At 29.5% G+C, this 16,413-nt stretch overlaps 1 protein-coding gene across 1 annotated transcript; it reads right to left on the bottom strand.

The window, feature by feature from the left end:
• Positions 1–3,795: 3,795 nt before the first annotated feature.
• On the bottom strand, positions 3,796–14,665 carry LOC111615373 (probable glutamate receptor). Its single transcript, XM_023356790.1, has 8 exons — positions 14,578–14,665; positions 10,263–10,385; positions 8,994–9,073; positions 5,073–5,231; positions 4,856–5,003; positions 4,553–4,782; positions 4,168–4,421; positions 3,796–4,087 (listed from the first exon to the last, which is right to left on the bottom strand). Exons 1-8 carry the CDS (start codon positions 14,663–14,665, stop codon positions 3,868–3,870), a joined length of 1,302 nt encoding a protein of 433 aa, XP_023212558.1. The 3' UTR covers positions 3,796–3,867.
• Between the last annotated feature and the right edge of the window lie 1,748 nt (positions 14,666–16,413).

The raw sequence follows: 16,413 nt of genomic DNA, 5'->3' as shown, positions 1-16,413 counted from the left end.
TATTTCAGCCTTTATAAAATTTTATTTAATTTAAAAAAAAACGTTTGTATTACTAATCAAAATAAATAACTAAAACTGTGTGATATGCCATTTTTTATGAGGTTTTGATTTAACAATTATATATAATTTTAGTTATTATATCTGATAAAATAGCAAAAGACTTAAGTTCGAGGATATAAATGAGTTATATTAATCAACTTTAAAATGTGCATTCCCAACCGATTAAAAAAGATAATATTTTCCTCATGTATTGTACCTATAAACTAAAGTGTACTTGACCTACATTTTTCTATGCGTGTACAATCTATATATAACTTTTAAGAATTAAAAATTTGAATTGTTATTCGAATGAAACAAACGCTGTAATGAAAGATTGCGTGAAATGTTTTCGCAATTAATCAATTCAATTATTTTATTAATTATGTTGCATAGAAAATCCAATATAATATATATAGAACTAAGTATTACAAATTTAAACTTTATAAATTAAAAGTCTTATTTATTTTGAAAGAAACTTTTTGCTGAAACTAAAGTTAATTATTACTTTGTAATGTTGTTTGTTTCTTTTCAATTATGTATTTGGAAATTACTCATAAAATATATTATTCACAAAATAGCAGTAAAAATTTATAATTAGGCAATCGTTTATCATTTATAAACGTTTACTAACTGAACAACAGAAAATATCGAATTATATGATTTTTCATGAGCAGTTGTCAGCTTTTCTACTAAGAATTCCAATCGTTACATTGATTGTATTTTTCAACTGTACAAAATTATTATCGAGAAAATCTTATTATGTAGAAAGGAAATCATTAATCAGAGTATCATGATACATTATAAATAAAGAATTTTTTTAAAATTTACTATCTATATTTTCATATATCATAGTCGGCTTAAAATCGTTATCTGCACTTATCTGTAACTAACGTAACAAATTAAAACTGTTTCATTTACAATCGATGAAACAAAACATTTTCAACAAATAAGTATTCTGTTTTTGTTATTTCTGTTAATTCTGTTATTTGCTAATTCGGATAATTACCTTAGAGAACTTAATTAATTAACTAGAAACTTTGACAATGTAAAAGTTATATAAATTTGACAAATAAGTGTGTTTAATTTACATTGATAGAATATATGAACATTTTTCTATTACACTTTCGTTTAGTTAAATTTTATAAAAGTATCAGCAGACCCCGCCACGCGTTGTTGTGGCTCAAAATGTATCCATTATAAATTTATAACACTTCCCCCGTGGAAAGGAATTTTTCGAAAAATTTATTCTTAGTGTAGATTCTCTTGACGACCCCTATAAAAACACAATCAAAAACGCAAAAACCCGCATCTAAAACAGTATAATAGAAGCCAAGTTCTTCACAGTGAGCCTTAATCCTGACTCTCTCCCCCATGGGGCAAATATCGAAAAATTTATTCTCAGTGTACATTCTGTTGACGTACCCTATTTAAACGCAATCAAAAACGCAAAAACCCGCATCTAAAATAGTATACGTAAATAGAAGCAGAGTTCTTTACCGTAAGCCTTAATTCTAACCATCTCCCTTTAGTGGGGGGGGAATTTTGACATGTATATTATATAAAAACACGTGCGTGTTCGAATGCAGCGAAGTGTCAAAATTTCTAAAAAATCGGTAGGAACAAACAAACACTACATTTTTATTTATAGAAATAAATAGATGATCTGCGTTAGTTCATTTTCACAGAAGAGCAAACTTAGGGCGTCGTACTCGTAGCGCCATTTGTTGGACACAAAAGCCTTAACCATAGATGATATCATTTAATTAAAAAAAATTAAAACTATTGGAGGTCGTTTTTGTTATCAAAAACTAGCTTTAAATAACTTTACCGAAGGAAAATCTGTGCACTACAACTTTAGAACGATGAATGAAATTTGATATCAATTAAGCGTGAATCGTGTGTCATTAAATGTAAATTAAAATCGCGATAAAATTTTTTCGGTCGAGAAAAAATTTGGAGACTTAAAAAACATTCTATAAATCCAAAAAAACAAAAAATTTTTTAGGGAATCCAAACACCCGAGGGAGTCCAACTTGCCCGAGATATCTCCGGCTTGGGGCCATTTGCCATCCGCAGTAGTCGCTGTCCAAAAAACAGACGTCTGACTCAGTCACATACATCAGTAATCACAATCCTAGACGTATGACCACAAATATTGTAAACTCTTTCTCGGCGCGCTTCCCTTCATTTTTGAGAGTGTATGCTCGCGATAATTTCTATGTAGCTAGATTATTTAAGTTATGTCCAATAAATTTTTGTTTTGTTGTTAACTGGTGTTTTAATTCAAGTATCGCCAATGTCTTACCAACTACTACTCTCACCTCCCCCACTCGACCTGACAAAAAGAATTTCGATTTTCGGGATAGAAACCCATAGAGCAGCCATCCTTGACCAGTGGGTAGTTTGCACCAAATTGTTGCCGATCAAGAAGAGGTACGACTTGGTCGACCTGAGAGACTACCCACAAATTGGTGTCAGGGGTCGAGTTCGACATTTTCGAACTATCGGTAAGGCGGTAAAACGCTATAGTCGAGTTAAGAGAACTGTTATAACATTATTTATGACATTTTTTAACATACATTATGTTATGTTAAGAGATAACATATATAAAAAATTGTACAGTAATTTATATATTTTAAAATTATTTTTAAAACATATACGTTTATAATTTTATTTTCATATTTATGTAGATGTCAAGTTTACTGAAGGGTCTAAAATATATGTCAAAATGCTTAAATAATTTAACAATATTTAATAAATTTAGTGTAATATATATCTTCAGTCTGAAATTATCAATAATGTTAACAAAATGAAAACATTTAAAACGTTAAGAATATCTGATCAGTAGTCTTCATTTTTTTACTACTGAAAAATTCTGTTAGTTAATTAATGCGCGTAACCATGCGTAATCGCGCGTAACCATGAGTTAATTTAAAACTGATTTTGAAATTTAAACTGGTTGACATTTATTTTAAATTATGCTTGTTGGCTTATAATTTAAATTATTTATTTTCAACTCGAAGCAAATCAGGAAGTGTATTATTATCGGTAACATTTCAATAGATTTGTACCGGTAATAAACGTTAGTTTATAATAAATTTGTAAATAGTTTATAATAAACGTTAGTTTATTATCGGTACAAATGGATTGAATGATAGTAATATAATAAAAAAAAGAAATTTTCAAGTAAGCTGTAATAATGTTTAAGTCTTTCTTCTTAAAATCTGTACATGATTACAAAATTGTATTATACAATTAACGAAAGTATGTTTGAATATTACGAATACATTATACGATGATTTCTGTTATATGTAATTAACAAATCTTTAATATTACATGATGATAATAATTTTTACTTACGGTAGGTGAAGTATATAAATATTCCAAATACATTGATTCATCCAACAACAAATATTTATATATTCATAATTATTTCATAAATATTTTCACTCAAACGAATAAGTTTTTGTTTTTTGATAAGTTTTTGTGATATTTTTCGGATTAAATCTAATATTCACAATATGAAACATAATATAGTTGAAAATTGTAAAGTTGATTATTATATATGATTATTGTTTTAATGAATTACAATATTCACAATTAGTTAGTTTCAATATCGTAATAAATTTCAATTTTTCGTATGTAATCCGTAATACAATTATGTGTTGTTTAGAATAAAATTAATAATACTCATTAGATTAATTTAAACAGTGTTTTGTTCTATCGACTATAACTAATAGACAGTGTGAAGGAAATATAAAGTTTTATCTTATTTGTGTTGAAAAGATTATCAGAATTATCATAATTGATAAATTCTATAATTTTACATTAGTAAAGTGGATTACATGTAACAATTTTCATTACTTTAGTTAATATTATTTCAATGATTAAGCAGAATAAAGACACTACATATCCAATGCCCATAAGTAACAAAGGACTTTCAATATCTTCAATTGACAATGGTCGGAATTTTGATGATTCTTGGAATTCTTTAACTTCTTTATTATTTAATTTTTCAAAAATTCCAGCTTCAAACATGCGACTTACTCTAAAATAAAATTGTTTTATAAATATAAAAATAAATTTTAATTATTGTATAAAGTAAGAATGAATTTATAAATTTTTTACATGTTAGTCATATCCTTCTTAAATGGAAAATTCTTTCTGACTATATAAGCACACATATATGTACGAAAAGAATCTTTCGACATCACATATTTATGCCTTTCTACGTTACTGATGTGGTTATTTAAGAGACCTTTAAACATTATGTATGCAAATCGTTCATTCTGTGCTTTTTTAATGCCTTCTGCAATAGTCATTGAATTATTATTCGACAGAATGTTTTCACCTAAAATATTAATACTTTCTGATTTCGATTCCTAGAATTAATAATTATATTAATATAAAACACAATCGTTATAATGAACAAATACTGAAATATAAAAAAACAGACAGAAAATGACATCTTTCCGTAAAGGTATGTATAAATCTTTAAATTTAAAACTCTTACCATGATATCTTTCCAAGTAGCATATCCCTTGTACGTTCCGCATGAGTATTCACCGTTGCGGACAAAAACAGAAAGTTCTTGAAAATCTTTTGGAATAGACTCAGTTAAAGGATATGTCATAAAAGACATTAACGCTCCACTATAACCGGATACCAAAACAAAAATCGATAACCACCAAATTCCTATCATGAATCTGGACGCAAATCTTTTCACTTTCTCTAGATTCAATCCTAAATTGAATTAGAAAGAATTTTTCTCATAAAACTCCCGAGTTTAAGTTATATCATAATTAAAAAATTTCACCTTTGCCCAGTAATGTACAAACTAAATTCCAAAAAACTGTACACAGAGTCCACCGTTTTCCTGCTTTTGCAGCAACAAAGTCCTTCTCTAGCACTTTATATAGCGTTAGTCCAAATATCAATACAATAGAAAATATAGCGATCCATACCTGAGTACATAAAATATAACTTTATGTTTGATTTTTAGTTATAGTTTAACAGTTGTTATTGTTACTTACATTTAAGGTAAAAGGCTTCGTAACAGAATTCCAATCAAAAACTTTATCTGGAGTCCTAATAAGAAAAACTGTAGAGGGAAATAAAAAAGCTGACGAAAACCCCATTGCAGAGAAGCGTTCGTAGTTGAGAACTATAGGTATAAAGGCCACATCTGCTTCCTGAAATAGAAAATTAATTATAAATTTTGAAGTTAGAATAAATGTACTTTAAAGTGTTGTTTGACAAAATATCAAATTAAATTGTTGTGCTGTTATACAACTTGTATTGGATTTTAAAGGTATTGTAAGATTAATTAAATTATACCTTTTTCTGTACGAAATATATTCAGTTTATTATTTTATAAATGTTATGAAATGATCTTTTGCTCATATGACCTACATAAAATCATTGATAAATAAGGTCTAACACATACAAATATATTTGCATATGTGTATAATTAAATATCTCTACATATTAAAGAGAGTAAATGTTTAAAAATTTACAATATTCGTTTCCTTAAAAATTTCGTCAGACGTCGATTGTTTGTAAGTCAATTAAAGACACAGTCTGTACTACAAATTTGGTAACAACCAATTTTTCTTATCACGTGTTTCAGAATATCAACCTTTAAGGACTGGACCTTTCTTTTTAGACTGCTTGGCTGTCAAGATTAAAGCATTCCTATGAAAATAACACAGAAAATATCCAAATGAAATTATAAACTTAAAATAGGAACTGCTGGATTTTACAGTTTTCTTCTGGTCCGTTTATCGTTTCTATTTGAAAACTTCCGACCGATTATATTTGCTGAGAAATGCGCTGGTAAATGCAGATTCCCTTATATCTCTGTCCGGTGACAAATCGTTGAAAACATTTGTAATTGTAGAATTTCCTCGTATTGAGAATTTTTTGTAAGTTAAATAAAGATCCACTCTGTCCAATTTTTTTTACCTTACAAAAAATTGTTATCTGACGAAATTCTACTATTACAAATTTTTCCAAAAATTTCACCAGGAAAAAATTACGGAAATACTAATTTACCAGCGCATTTCTCTACTAGATATGAAGGCCGAAAATTCCTTCAAAAATTTTTTGGAAACACTTTCACTTTAATTATCTTATAAAAAATATATTTCTACTAATGTAAGAACTGTTCGTAAGGTTACACGTGAGAAGCATGTTAAAAATATAGTAATATTGGCATAATTTTTTGCTACAATTTGAGAAGAAATTTAATGAGAAGGTTATTTGCTCGAACTACCAAAAATCATTGAGAAATAAGGCCTCTTACAAATGTAAATCTGTCACCGTAATCCAAAAAAACACTTTGGTAGACGTATCTCACAGAAACTTCTGGTTAGCAAATTATTTTTTATTTTCCATTGAACTACAAATATATTTCGGGTTGGTATAATGTACTCCAACCCCTCCTCAGTGCTAGTTCAAATAAACAAGAAATATTAAAACATGACTTTCTTATACCATAGAAACAAACTAAATCATAAAAAACACTTACTTTTCCACATTATGTAAATTACAAAAACTTCTCATTTGTTTTTAAAATAGGAATTAGGAGGGCAAACCTTCCTCATTCAATAACCTGTATTTAAAAATAAACTTTTGCATATCGTATTAATATACATCTAAAATTAAAAAAGAGTAACTTCCAACAAACAAACTTCCATAATACTCACAATCATTTAAACCTTTTTTCACATACGTATATATCAGACGTAGTAAAAAATTGTTAATATAAAAATTGACATATGTATGTAAAAGTTTTTTTATACACAGAAAATATTATTAAAAATATACTAGTATCAAAATTTCTATGGAACATTTTTTACAAATAATTATATAATGTTTTTACTTGTTTTAGCGCTATCTGTTAATTCGTACCAGTGGTAATCAATTTGCACACTATCTGAGTTATTTATTAAATTATTATTTTGTTTCCTTATTTCTAAATGCTCTTTAAATTTTGTTTTATAAGGGTCTTTTTCATTATAAATTTTATTTCTAAATCTTTAAGTTTAGTATTTTTATTATGATTATCAGTTATATGTGTATATATATATTTTAATTCCATTATATATATACACGTATAAGTAATGATAATCGTAAAAATATTAAACTTGAAGATTTAGAAATGAAATTTATAATGAATCATTACCCAAAGTTTATTCTTACTAAATGGAAAACACGTTACTTAAAAAACATATATAATACGTAGCTTAAAAATGAAAAAAAAAACATATAAAAAATTTTCATATATTAAAAATATTTTTGATTATTGTAGTAATAGCATTAAAAATTATAACATTTGTTTGGTCCCATCTTTGACCAATAAAATTTCACAAAATATACACAGATGTATTGATAAAAGTAGTATTAATAATATGGATTGCCTAAAAAAAGCTGGTGTTGTATATAGGTTGGAATGTGATTGTCAAAATCCATATATGTACTGTACCTTGGTGAAACAGGGCGCATGTTAGATGTTAGAATAAAAGAACATGATGCGGCCATCAGATTGAAGTACAGTAGAGCATCGATTATCCGACTCAGTTGGGAACTGGGGTTGGTCAGATAATTGAAAAGTCGGATTACCGAAAAGTATGAAAAAATCCATTATTAGTGTAGTATATTATTATATCCCATGTAAGTATTATATTAGTATATCGCTATTAACCTACTTCGCGTTGAATTTTTCTCCATGTTAAGCCTATCAATTTTTTAAAAATAATAATCGTCGCTATTTTATCGTTAAGAATTAGAAAATTAAGCCCCGTTTAAATGCTGGCTCCCTTTCATTGTCGATCCTGTGTTGCCAGCTAAAACACTTATAAATAATATTAAAGTAGCCAAGACATAGCCAAATATTGTAGCGCCACATCACTAGCGGACATTTGAATTTCCAGACTAGAACGCCGTCGGTTAACTGAGGTGACGGTAAATCGGGGGTCGGATAAACGATGCTCTACTGTACAATAATTCTCCGTGGTATGAACATACAAATAACAATAATTGAAAAATTAACCGTAATAATGTAAAAATTTTGCATTTTGAAAAAGACCCTTATAAAACAAAATTTAAAGAGCATTTAGAAATAAGGAAACAAAATAATAATTTAATAAATAACTCAGATGGTATGCAAATTGAATACCACTGGTACGAATTAACAGATGGCGCTAAAACAAGTTAAAACATGGTATAATTATTTGTAAAAAATGTTCCATAGAAATTTTGATACTAGTATATTTTTAATAATATTTTCTGTGTATCAAAAAAACTTTTACATACATATGTCAATTTTTATATTAACAATTTTTTACTACGTCTGATATATACGTATGTGAAAAAAGGTTTAAATGATTGTGAGTATTATGGAAGTTTGTTTGTTGGAAGTTACTGTTTTTTAATTTTAGATGTATATTAATACTAAATGCACAAGTTTATTTTTAAATACAGGTTATTGAATGAGGAAGGTTTGCCCTCCTAATTCCTATTTTAAAAACAAATGAGAAGTTTTTGTAATTTACATAATGTGGAAAAGTAAGTGTTTTTTATGATTTAGTTTGTTTCTATGGTATAAGAAAGTCATGTTTTAATATTTATTTATTTGAACTAGCACTGAAGAGGGGTTGGAGTACATTATACCACCTGAAATATATTTGTAGTTCAATGGAAAATAAAAAATAATTTGCTAACCAGAAGTTGCTGTGAGATACGTCTACCAAAGTGTTTTTTTTTTCTTTTTTGGATTACGGAGACGGATTTGCATTTGTAGTATACCATACAGCAAACCATTTATATATTATATAAGGCCTCATTTTCTTCAATTAGAGAAATGATCTATTTACTACTTCTTGATTTTTGATTTTAAAATTACTTTTTACACACTAACTGATCATAAACATTTTAATTTTATGTTTACTCACCTGGTTTGCCACTTGTCCGGTAATTCCCTGCCACGTACCACTTTCGTCTTTGTTTCCTAAGGAACTTTGTATCGGATGCACTACAAAATAACTATTTAAACGTCACAATTAAATATATGCAAAATAATTAACCTGATAAATTTATAATTCCATGGGTTATACTTTGTATTTAGTTAAATTATTTTTTGTATTTAATATAAAAATGTTTAAATTATGTAATTTATACATTTTTCTTTCACAATATGTACATAATCTAAAAGATAAACAAATTTTACTATTAGTAAGTCAAACCAATACTTTTAAAACAATAATATAAATATTGGCATTGAAATTAATATTTATAAATATGCCAAAATAAATATATCGTTAAATTAGGGAATATAATGAAGGAAAAGTATGGCTATCGTAAATGAATTGCGAAATGAAATGTTTATTAATTACACAATTTGACTAAAATTTTTACGAGTATATAATTTACTTAATTTGTTATAGTCACATCATCATAAATACGGACAGAGTCAAGGCCAAACAACACAGTAAGATAAATTGGTAATAAGAAAAATAACACTAAGGAACATAAGCATAAAACGCTGTAGCCATAAGAGCGGCACATTTTAGATTTTAATATTATACCATTCAGAGTAAAATAAGCTGTTTTAGTTTTGCTTATCTTCATGTTTTTTTTGCATTTCTCTAATCTTTCAGTTTTCTGTCAGCTTAGGTTTGGGACAGTTCATACAGCACAACATCATCCGCAAACAACATACTCCACGAAGCTTCAAACTTCAGGTCAAAGATTAACACGTCTATTATCAGATGAAACAAATAAAGGCTAAGGGACGATCCCTGATGTAAACCAACATTAACATAAAACACTTTTGTAGTGCTCACACTAAACTTGGGTCACTGCTCCCTTGTACATTTTCTTGTTAAGCCTAATATATTTTTAGAAACATCATGTGCAATTCTTCGTGCATTTCCCGTGCCTTTCTATCGGGTGTTTTAAAACAACAATAGCACCAGTCGTACTTCTTCCAGCAAAAAGTCAAACTGTTCTGCTCTAATCTCGAATTTCTGCCTAATCCTTCCTTTTACAATTTTATCCTAAACTTTTATACTATGGATAACTAACTTTATACCTCTGTAATTTCTACAATCCTATTACCTTAAAAAGCCGACAAAGGAATACTTTTTTTCTATTCATCTGGGATCTTTTCCTTCGTTTCTTCATAAAGTTTCAGAAGATATCAATTCCCATTTGACACAAACCTCTCCAACCCTCAATGGAAAATCGATTAGTGCCTACTGCTTTACTCATTTTCATCTTTCTAAGTACATTTTCCACTTTTTCTCTGTTAATACCTTGCACAACTTTTTCATTTGATTTTTCATCTAAATATATAAAATTACTTGTTCTGACTATAGATTGATTGATTGATTGATTGATTGACTGATTGATTCATCATTCCCAGGGCAAACCGCTTAACCTATAGAGGTGAAATTTGCCATCAAAATGCACACTAAGAAGGAATTTTTCGAAATTCCTCGCAGGTGTAGGAAGGCTTAGTTTTCATTAAGTACTTCGATGTATTAAATTGATAACATTTCAGAAATTGTTATAAATATTTTTATATATTTCGATTTTTAAACCAAACGTTCGAACTGTTTTAAATTCGAATTTGTTATTGCATATTGGTTCGATTATAGAACGATTGAAAACGTTTCATAAAATTGATCAAATTAAAAATAGTTCGTTTGCTTCTCAGCAATTCTCATCATTCTCAGCGGTAGGTTTATATAACAATTACTATGGTTGTTGACATACTGAACATTAATGGGGTTTGCTTGCAAAACCTGCGCGGGAGAAGTCGCGGGTAACAGCTTGTTTTGTGTAAAGTTCTTTACTGAATAATTTCCTAAAATATTCTTTCCAGCTTTTTTTACCCTTTTCATAATTTTGTAATACTACTTGTTTATCATCTTCAATCGGTTTAATAAAGGTAAAATTTTTTGACGTTTTATTTCTTGCGTTAGCAATTCTCATCAACTCTTATTTCCTTTAACCTTAGAAATTTTATAACTCATTTCTTAAGCCTTTGTGTTCTAATAGCCTTCGCCTTTTATTTATTTTATTTGCCAAATAGTAAGTTTATTTATTTGCAGCTCTTTTCATCAAATCCCACTGTTTTTTTGTCTGTTTCTTTTCTTTTATTGCGGCTTGTACCTCAGCATTCCGCAACCAAAGTTTCTTTCCTTATGGCAATTTCTTTCCAGAAGGTTTTTAAAAAGAACTTTTCTGCAACTTTCAAAATGCAATTACAGTCGACCCCCCCTATAACACGGTAGATACGTTTCGTTTTTTTGAATCAATCCTTGCCAATCACAGCCCGACACGTATGAAGTTTACGGACTATGGCTGTTTGAAAGGTTTTCTTCCATAAAATTAATCGATTCTAGACTAATTCGACTCAGCATTTCCAAAATATGTATAATTTTTTTGGGAATAATCCGTACAAACTACGCTATAAACAAAAAATTGTAGGATTATTTACCGAGTGTGCACCATTCGACATCGCCGTTGCTCAGGCTTGTTTTCGTCACGGAGCAGCGCACCAAACGGCGGGCAATTTCTGATAAGTTATTTTTCTGCAAAAACTTCGTTGAACTCTGGAGACATCATTAATATTGATAATTTTTATGGCCGTTGAATAAGAAATGTTTCGTTTACAAGAAATGTATAAAATTACACTGTATTACACTTACGGTACCTTATTTACATACTGTACAGACGATAGTAAACTCAACTAACTCGCCTAAACTCTCCGTAGCGTAGCGCTGGACGGCGGAAAGTATATATGTAATTATAATAAAGTTACATTAAATGAAGTTTATATATATTTATATATACAGTAACTAATTTATATATAATTATATGTACAGTACCTAATTTATATATAATTTATATATAATACTGTACAGATGATAGTAAACTCAATTTAATCGCTTAAATTCTCCGTAGCGTGGCACTGGACATCAGAAAGTAGTTCGGCTGCCCGATGATGTTTTACCGAATTATAGGAGTTTTTTTTACCAGGTTTGTACGGATACCGTCGCATTTTTTTCGCCGTCTTATAGGAATCGTAATTATAGGAACCCGTGTTATAGGGGGTCTACTGTATTATTCAGTAACTGCGATGTTTGCACATCAACCAGAAACTGGAAAACGGTAGACCCTCTATAACGGTTAGATACGTTCCACGCTAATCGAAATTTACGTTGTAGGAATAATTAAATACATGAGCCCTCAGCCCGATAGGTGTGAAGTTTACAGACTAAGGCTGATTTAAAGGTTAACTTCTATAAAATTAATCGATTCTAGACTAATTCCACTCAACATTTCCAAAACACATATAATTTTTTGGGAATAATCTGTATAAACTATGCTATAAACAAAAAATTATAGGATTACTTACCGAGTGTCCACCATTCGACTACGCCGTTGTTCAAAGCTTGTCTTCATCGCGGAACAGCACACGAAACGGCGGCCGCGATTTCTGATACATAAATTTTTCGCAAAAAAATAACTTGACCTTTGGAGACATCATTAATATAAATAATTTTTATGGCCGTTGAATGAGAAGTGTTTCTTTCACAAGAAATGTATAAAATTAGTGCTCTATTAGACTTACGGTACCTAATTTACATAGTGTACAGACGATAATAAACTCAACTTATTGCCTAAAATTTCCGTAGCGTGGCGCCACGCTAGACGGCGGAAATTATGTAATTAATTATAATAAAGTTACAATAAGTTAATATATAATTATATATACAGTACCTAATTTATATATAATTAATATATATCATAATTATATGTACAGTACCTAATTTATATATAATTTATATATAATACTGTACAGACGATAGCAAACTCAATTTAGCCGCTCCGTAGCGTGGCACAGGACAAAGGAAAGTAGTTCGGCTTCTCATCCACTATTGGTCCAGATTCTATCAATCTTGTCGATAAACGACGTTATAGGAGGTACTTTATACGAATGTTGCTACAAGTTTTTCGCTACGTTATAGGAATTGTCGTTATAGGAACGCACGTTATAGGGAGGTCGACTGTACTTTTAACATTTTTACATTAAACAATTTTTTTAATTCTTCTACTTTCAATCTCCACCATTTGACCGTTTGTTTAACATGGCAAATACAATTCTTATAATAATCCATAAGAAAGTTAGAATTTACCAGGAGGACTCTGTGCTGTGCAGCAACACTTTCTTCATTTAATCTTATTAGATATCTAGCTGCAAGACCCGTTTCGCTTGGTTTTTATTTCTTCGTACATTTACATGTAATATAGTATATATATATATATATAAAAGACTGTTTCTCTTCCTCTACATAATCTTTTTCTGATTCGATATGTTTCCCTATAATTTTCAAGTTGCACTTCTGTTTGATTATTTCTGTCTTGTTGCTAATTTTCGTGTTGCAATGTTACATGTACTTCTCTTTCTTCCGTGGTTTAATTTCTCCGCGCAGCCTTTCCTCTTTAACATATGATTGTTTGCGCAAAAATTCTTCCTTACGCTTTGGCATTTAAAAAAATTTTTTTTTTTATTTTTACTTTTCACACTTCACACTTCACTTTTCACTTTCTACATTTTGCTGTTATTCGTACACTTTTACTTATGAAAAATGAACTGAAGCATGTACCTCACACGTCTTGAAATGCCATCCCCACTACTAACACATAACAGTCCTCGATGTTCGAAAACATTTAAGATCAATATTAAGATTACATCATAGCGAATATTACCCGTTTTTTACAGAATGCGAGAATTAGATCGTTCATTTCCAGACTAATTAGAGAATTTTTACATAGGTCTAAAAATATGTTTGATTTCCTGCAAAAACGAAAAAACAGCACCTGCGCCTGTAAATCTTGCACGACGCTTTCTCTTAAAACTTCAATTGTTACTTAACCATTTCCATTGTTAACACTATCATTGTTAACACTTCCCCGGGAGCAAATTTCGAAAATTCCCTTTTTAGCGTACATTTTCATGACGCGCCCTAACTGTGTACCAAATTTCAACCTTCAACTCCTAAGCGTTTGGGCTCTGCTTTTCTTATTATTATTCGGAGTGGCAATTTCAAACGGCAATTTTCGCAACTAGAAGTAATATTATCGACGATATTATCTTTAATATTGAAAAAAAATTCAGAACTGGCAAGAGCTCTTTCTATTTAAGTTTGGGCATTGTATAACATATATATCAATAAACTTTTTATTAACAAATACACTAAGTACACTTTACGCAGTTTTCACACTTTATTTTCGATTTATATTCAGTCATTGTATTACTTTGACTACTCACATTAAACTGTTTGTTTTTATTCACTCATTGCACTACTTTGGAATTTTCACTTCTTTTTCGGTTCTTTCCTTCGTCACTGATGAAAAACTGACGTTCGAACCCATGACAGAACTTGCTTTATATACTCCAACCAATTGGTAATCCCACCTATACAAAAAAGGGCTTCGAATGGTCCACAATGTACCAGAACGTACCACAACATTCAAGAGTATTCTGGAATGTTCCACAATGATCTGGGTTGTTCTGGGATGTTCCTGAACGTTCCAGAACATCCCGAAACATTCTGGAATGTTGTGAATTGCTCTTGTATACTCTCAGTTGTTCTGAACTGTTCTAGAAATTTATAGAGGGCGAAACTTCCAGCCCTTTTATCGTCAACAGCATGTTCTTTCGTTTTTTTCTTCATAGATCGTTACATATGTAATAGGTTTTTTAGCAAATTATATGTCTTTTATTTTTATTTCACTTTTGTCCTATTAACTGTTAAAATCGCTATATTGACGACTTATTTGTACAGAGATATCTGATTTTATTGTACTTGCAAATCTTTTAAAGATGAATGAAGTTTTTTTATTAAGCGTATGGCTCGAGTTAGCTATTTATTTCTTTATATTGATTATTTTTTTTATTTTTAGTTCATCTTGCTTGGATTTCTTAATTATATAGTGACCCTCACGTTAACAATCAATATTTATTCGCATGTGAGATACGCATAGAGTGGAACTGCCATTCTTCCTAGAGAGAAAGATGGAGAAAACATTCTTATCTTGTTGAATATTTGTAAGAAATTGATCAACTGATTACAGAATCAAAAGAGTGAATTTCTATTGCATTTTTTAATTTCTTGTTATGTTTTCATTAAGTAATGTTGTTGTTTGAATGCAATATATAATGTTTTTTGACCTCAAAGCTTAGGCGGTTAAGTGTTAAAGTATTGTATCATTGATTAGTTGTTGTTTTTCCTGTTTAATACGAAAACAGGGCAAGCAATAACGTACAATAAAAAATTGCATTATTATAGTTAACAATTTAATTAAATTATGTAACAGTAATTTTAATTTCGAAATTATTTTAAAACTATAGCAAATAAACATTTGTAATGATAAAAAAAACAGTAAAAGTATAAAAACCCGCATCTATATACTGTTAATGTTCTATGATAAAATGTAATATACTTTTATTGAGATTGACATAAAGACACTTACCTAAATTTTAGTTGTTCTTGGATAACTTTAAAAAATGGAAATAACTTTCCGCCTGTGATTTGTCTTTTAGTTTCATCATATCTCATTAACATTGCATCCTGAGAAACATGAAAACGGATTATTTGTAAACCATTTTTATTATTATTATAATTTTTTTATACAGTAAAAAAATTTATTTACTGAGATTCCAGCAACTTTCCAAACATATGAATCGTTGGACACTCCTATTTGAAATAATAAAATACCTATTATTACGAAACAATATTATTAATAAATACTGTTGAATTTTACTACATTTTTTGTTCTTATTATCTGATTATTTTTATATTTAACTAGCTTGTGGGCCCGGCGTTGCTCGGGAAAAGTAACGATAGCAAAAATTAAGATTATTATGTTATAGTCAACCCAACCCGTTTTTACAGAATGCAAGAAAAGGTCCAATAATTAGAACATTTTTAGTGTACAAATATGTTCGATTTCTCTCAATAACGCAAAAACTTCATCTACGTCTTGCACGTCGCTTTCTATTAACATTTCTATTGTTACATAACACTTCCATTGTTGACACTTCAATTGTTACTTAAAACTTCCATTGTTGATAGAAGTGTTGAGCCTTAATGCTGTCTCTCTCTCCTTAGGAGGCATTTCGAAAAATCTCTTCTTAATGTGCGTTTTCGTAACGTACCCTAACTGTGTACCAAATTTCAACTTTCAACTCCTAACTGCTTGGGCTCTGCGCTTATTATTATTATGTTGGGTTTTGTGAGTTATACTCGGCTGACACCGGTGGCTGTGTACTATGCCGGACCAGAGTCAAGGCATAGC

Source organism: Centruroides sculpturatus, unplaced genomic scaffold (genome assembly GCF_000671375.1).
Source record: "Centruroides sculpturatus isolate CEXI.00-Female unplaced genomic scaffold, Cexi_2.0 scaffold2403, whole genome shotgun sequence".
NCBI classification, from domain to species: Eukaryota; Metazoa; Arthropoda; class Arachnida; order Scorpiones; family Buthidae; genus Centruroides; species Centruroides sculpturatus.
The sequence above is the reverse complement of the archived record's forward strand: the minus strand, read 5'-3'. Positions and strand labels throughout refer to the sequence as shown.

Bases quoted from the DNA above. Each gene is read 5' to 3' on its own strand.
- LOC111615373 (XM_023356790.1), bottom strand. From the start codon at position 14,665: ATGTTTCGGGATGTTCTGGAACGTTCAGGAACATCCCAGAACAACCCA. The intron at 10,386-14,577 runs GTACGTTCTGGT...TTATATATTTAG, and splicing joins GAATACTCTTGAATGTTGTG to ATGAAAAATCAAATGAAAAA. The intron at 4,088-4,167 runs GTAAAAAATTTA...ATTTTATTTTAG, and splicing joins AAGAAGGATATGACTAACAT to AGTAAGTCGCATGTTTGAAG.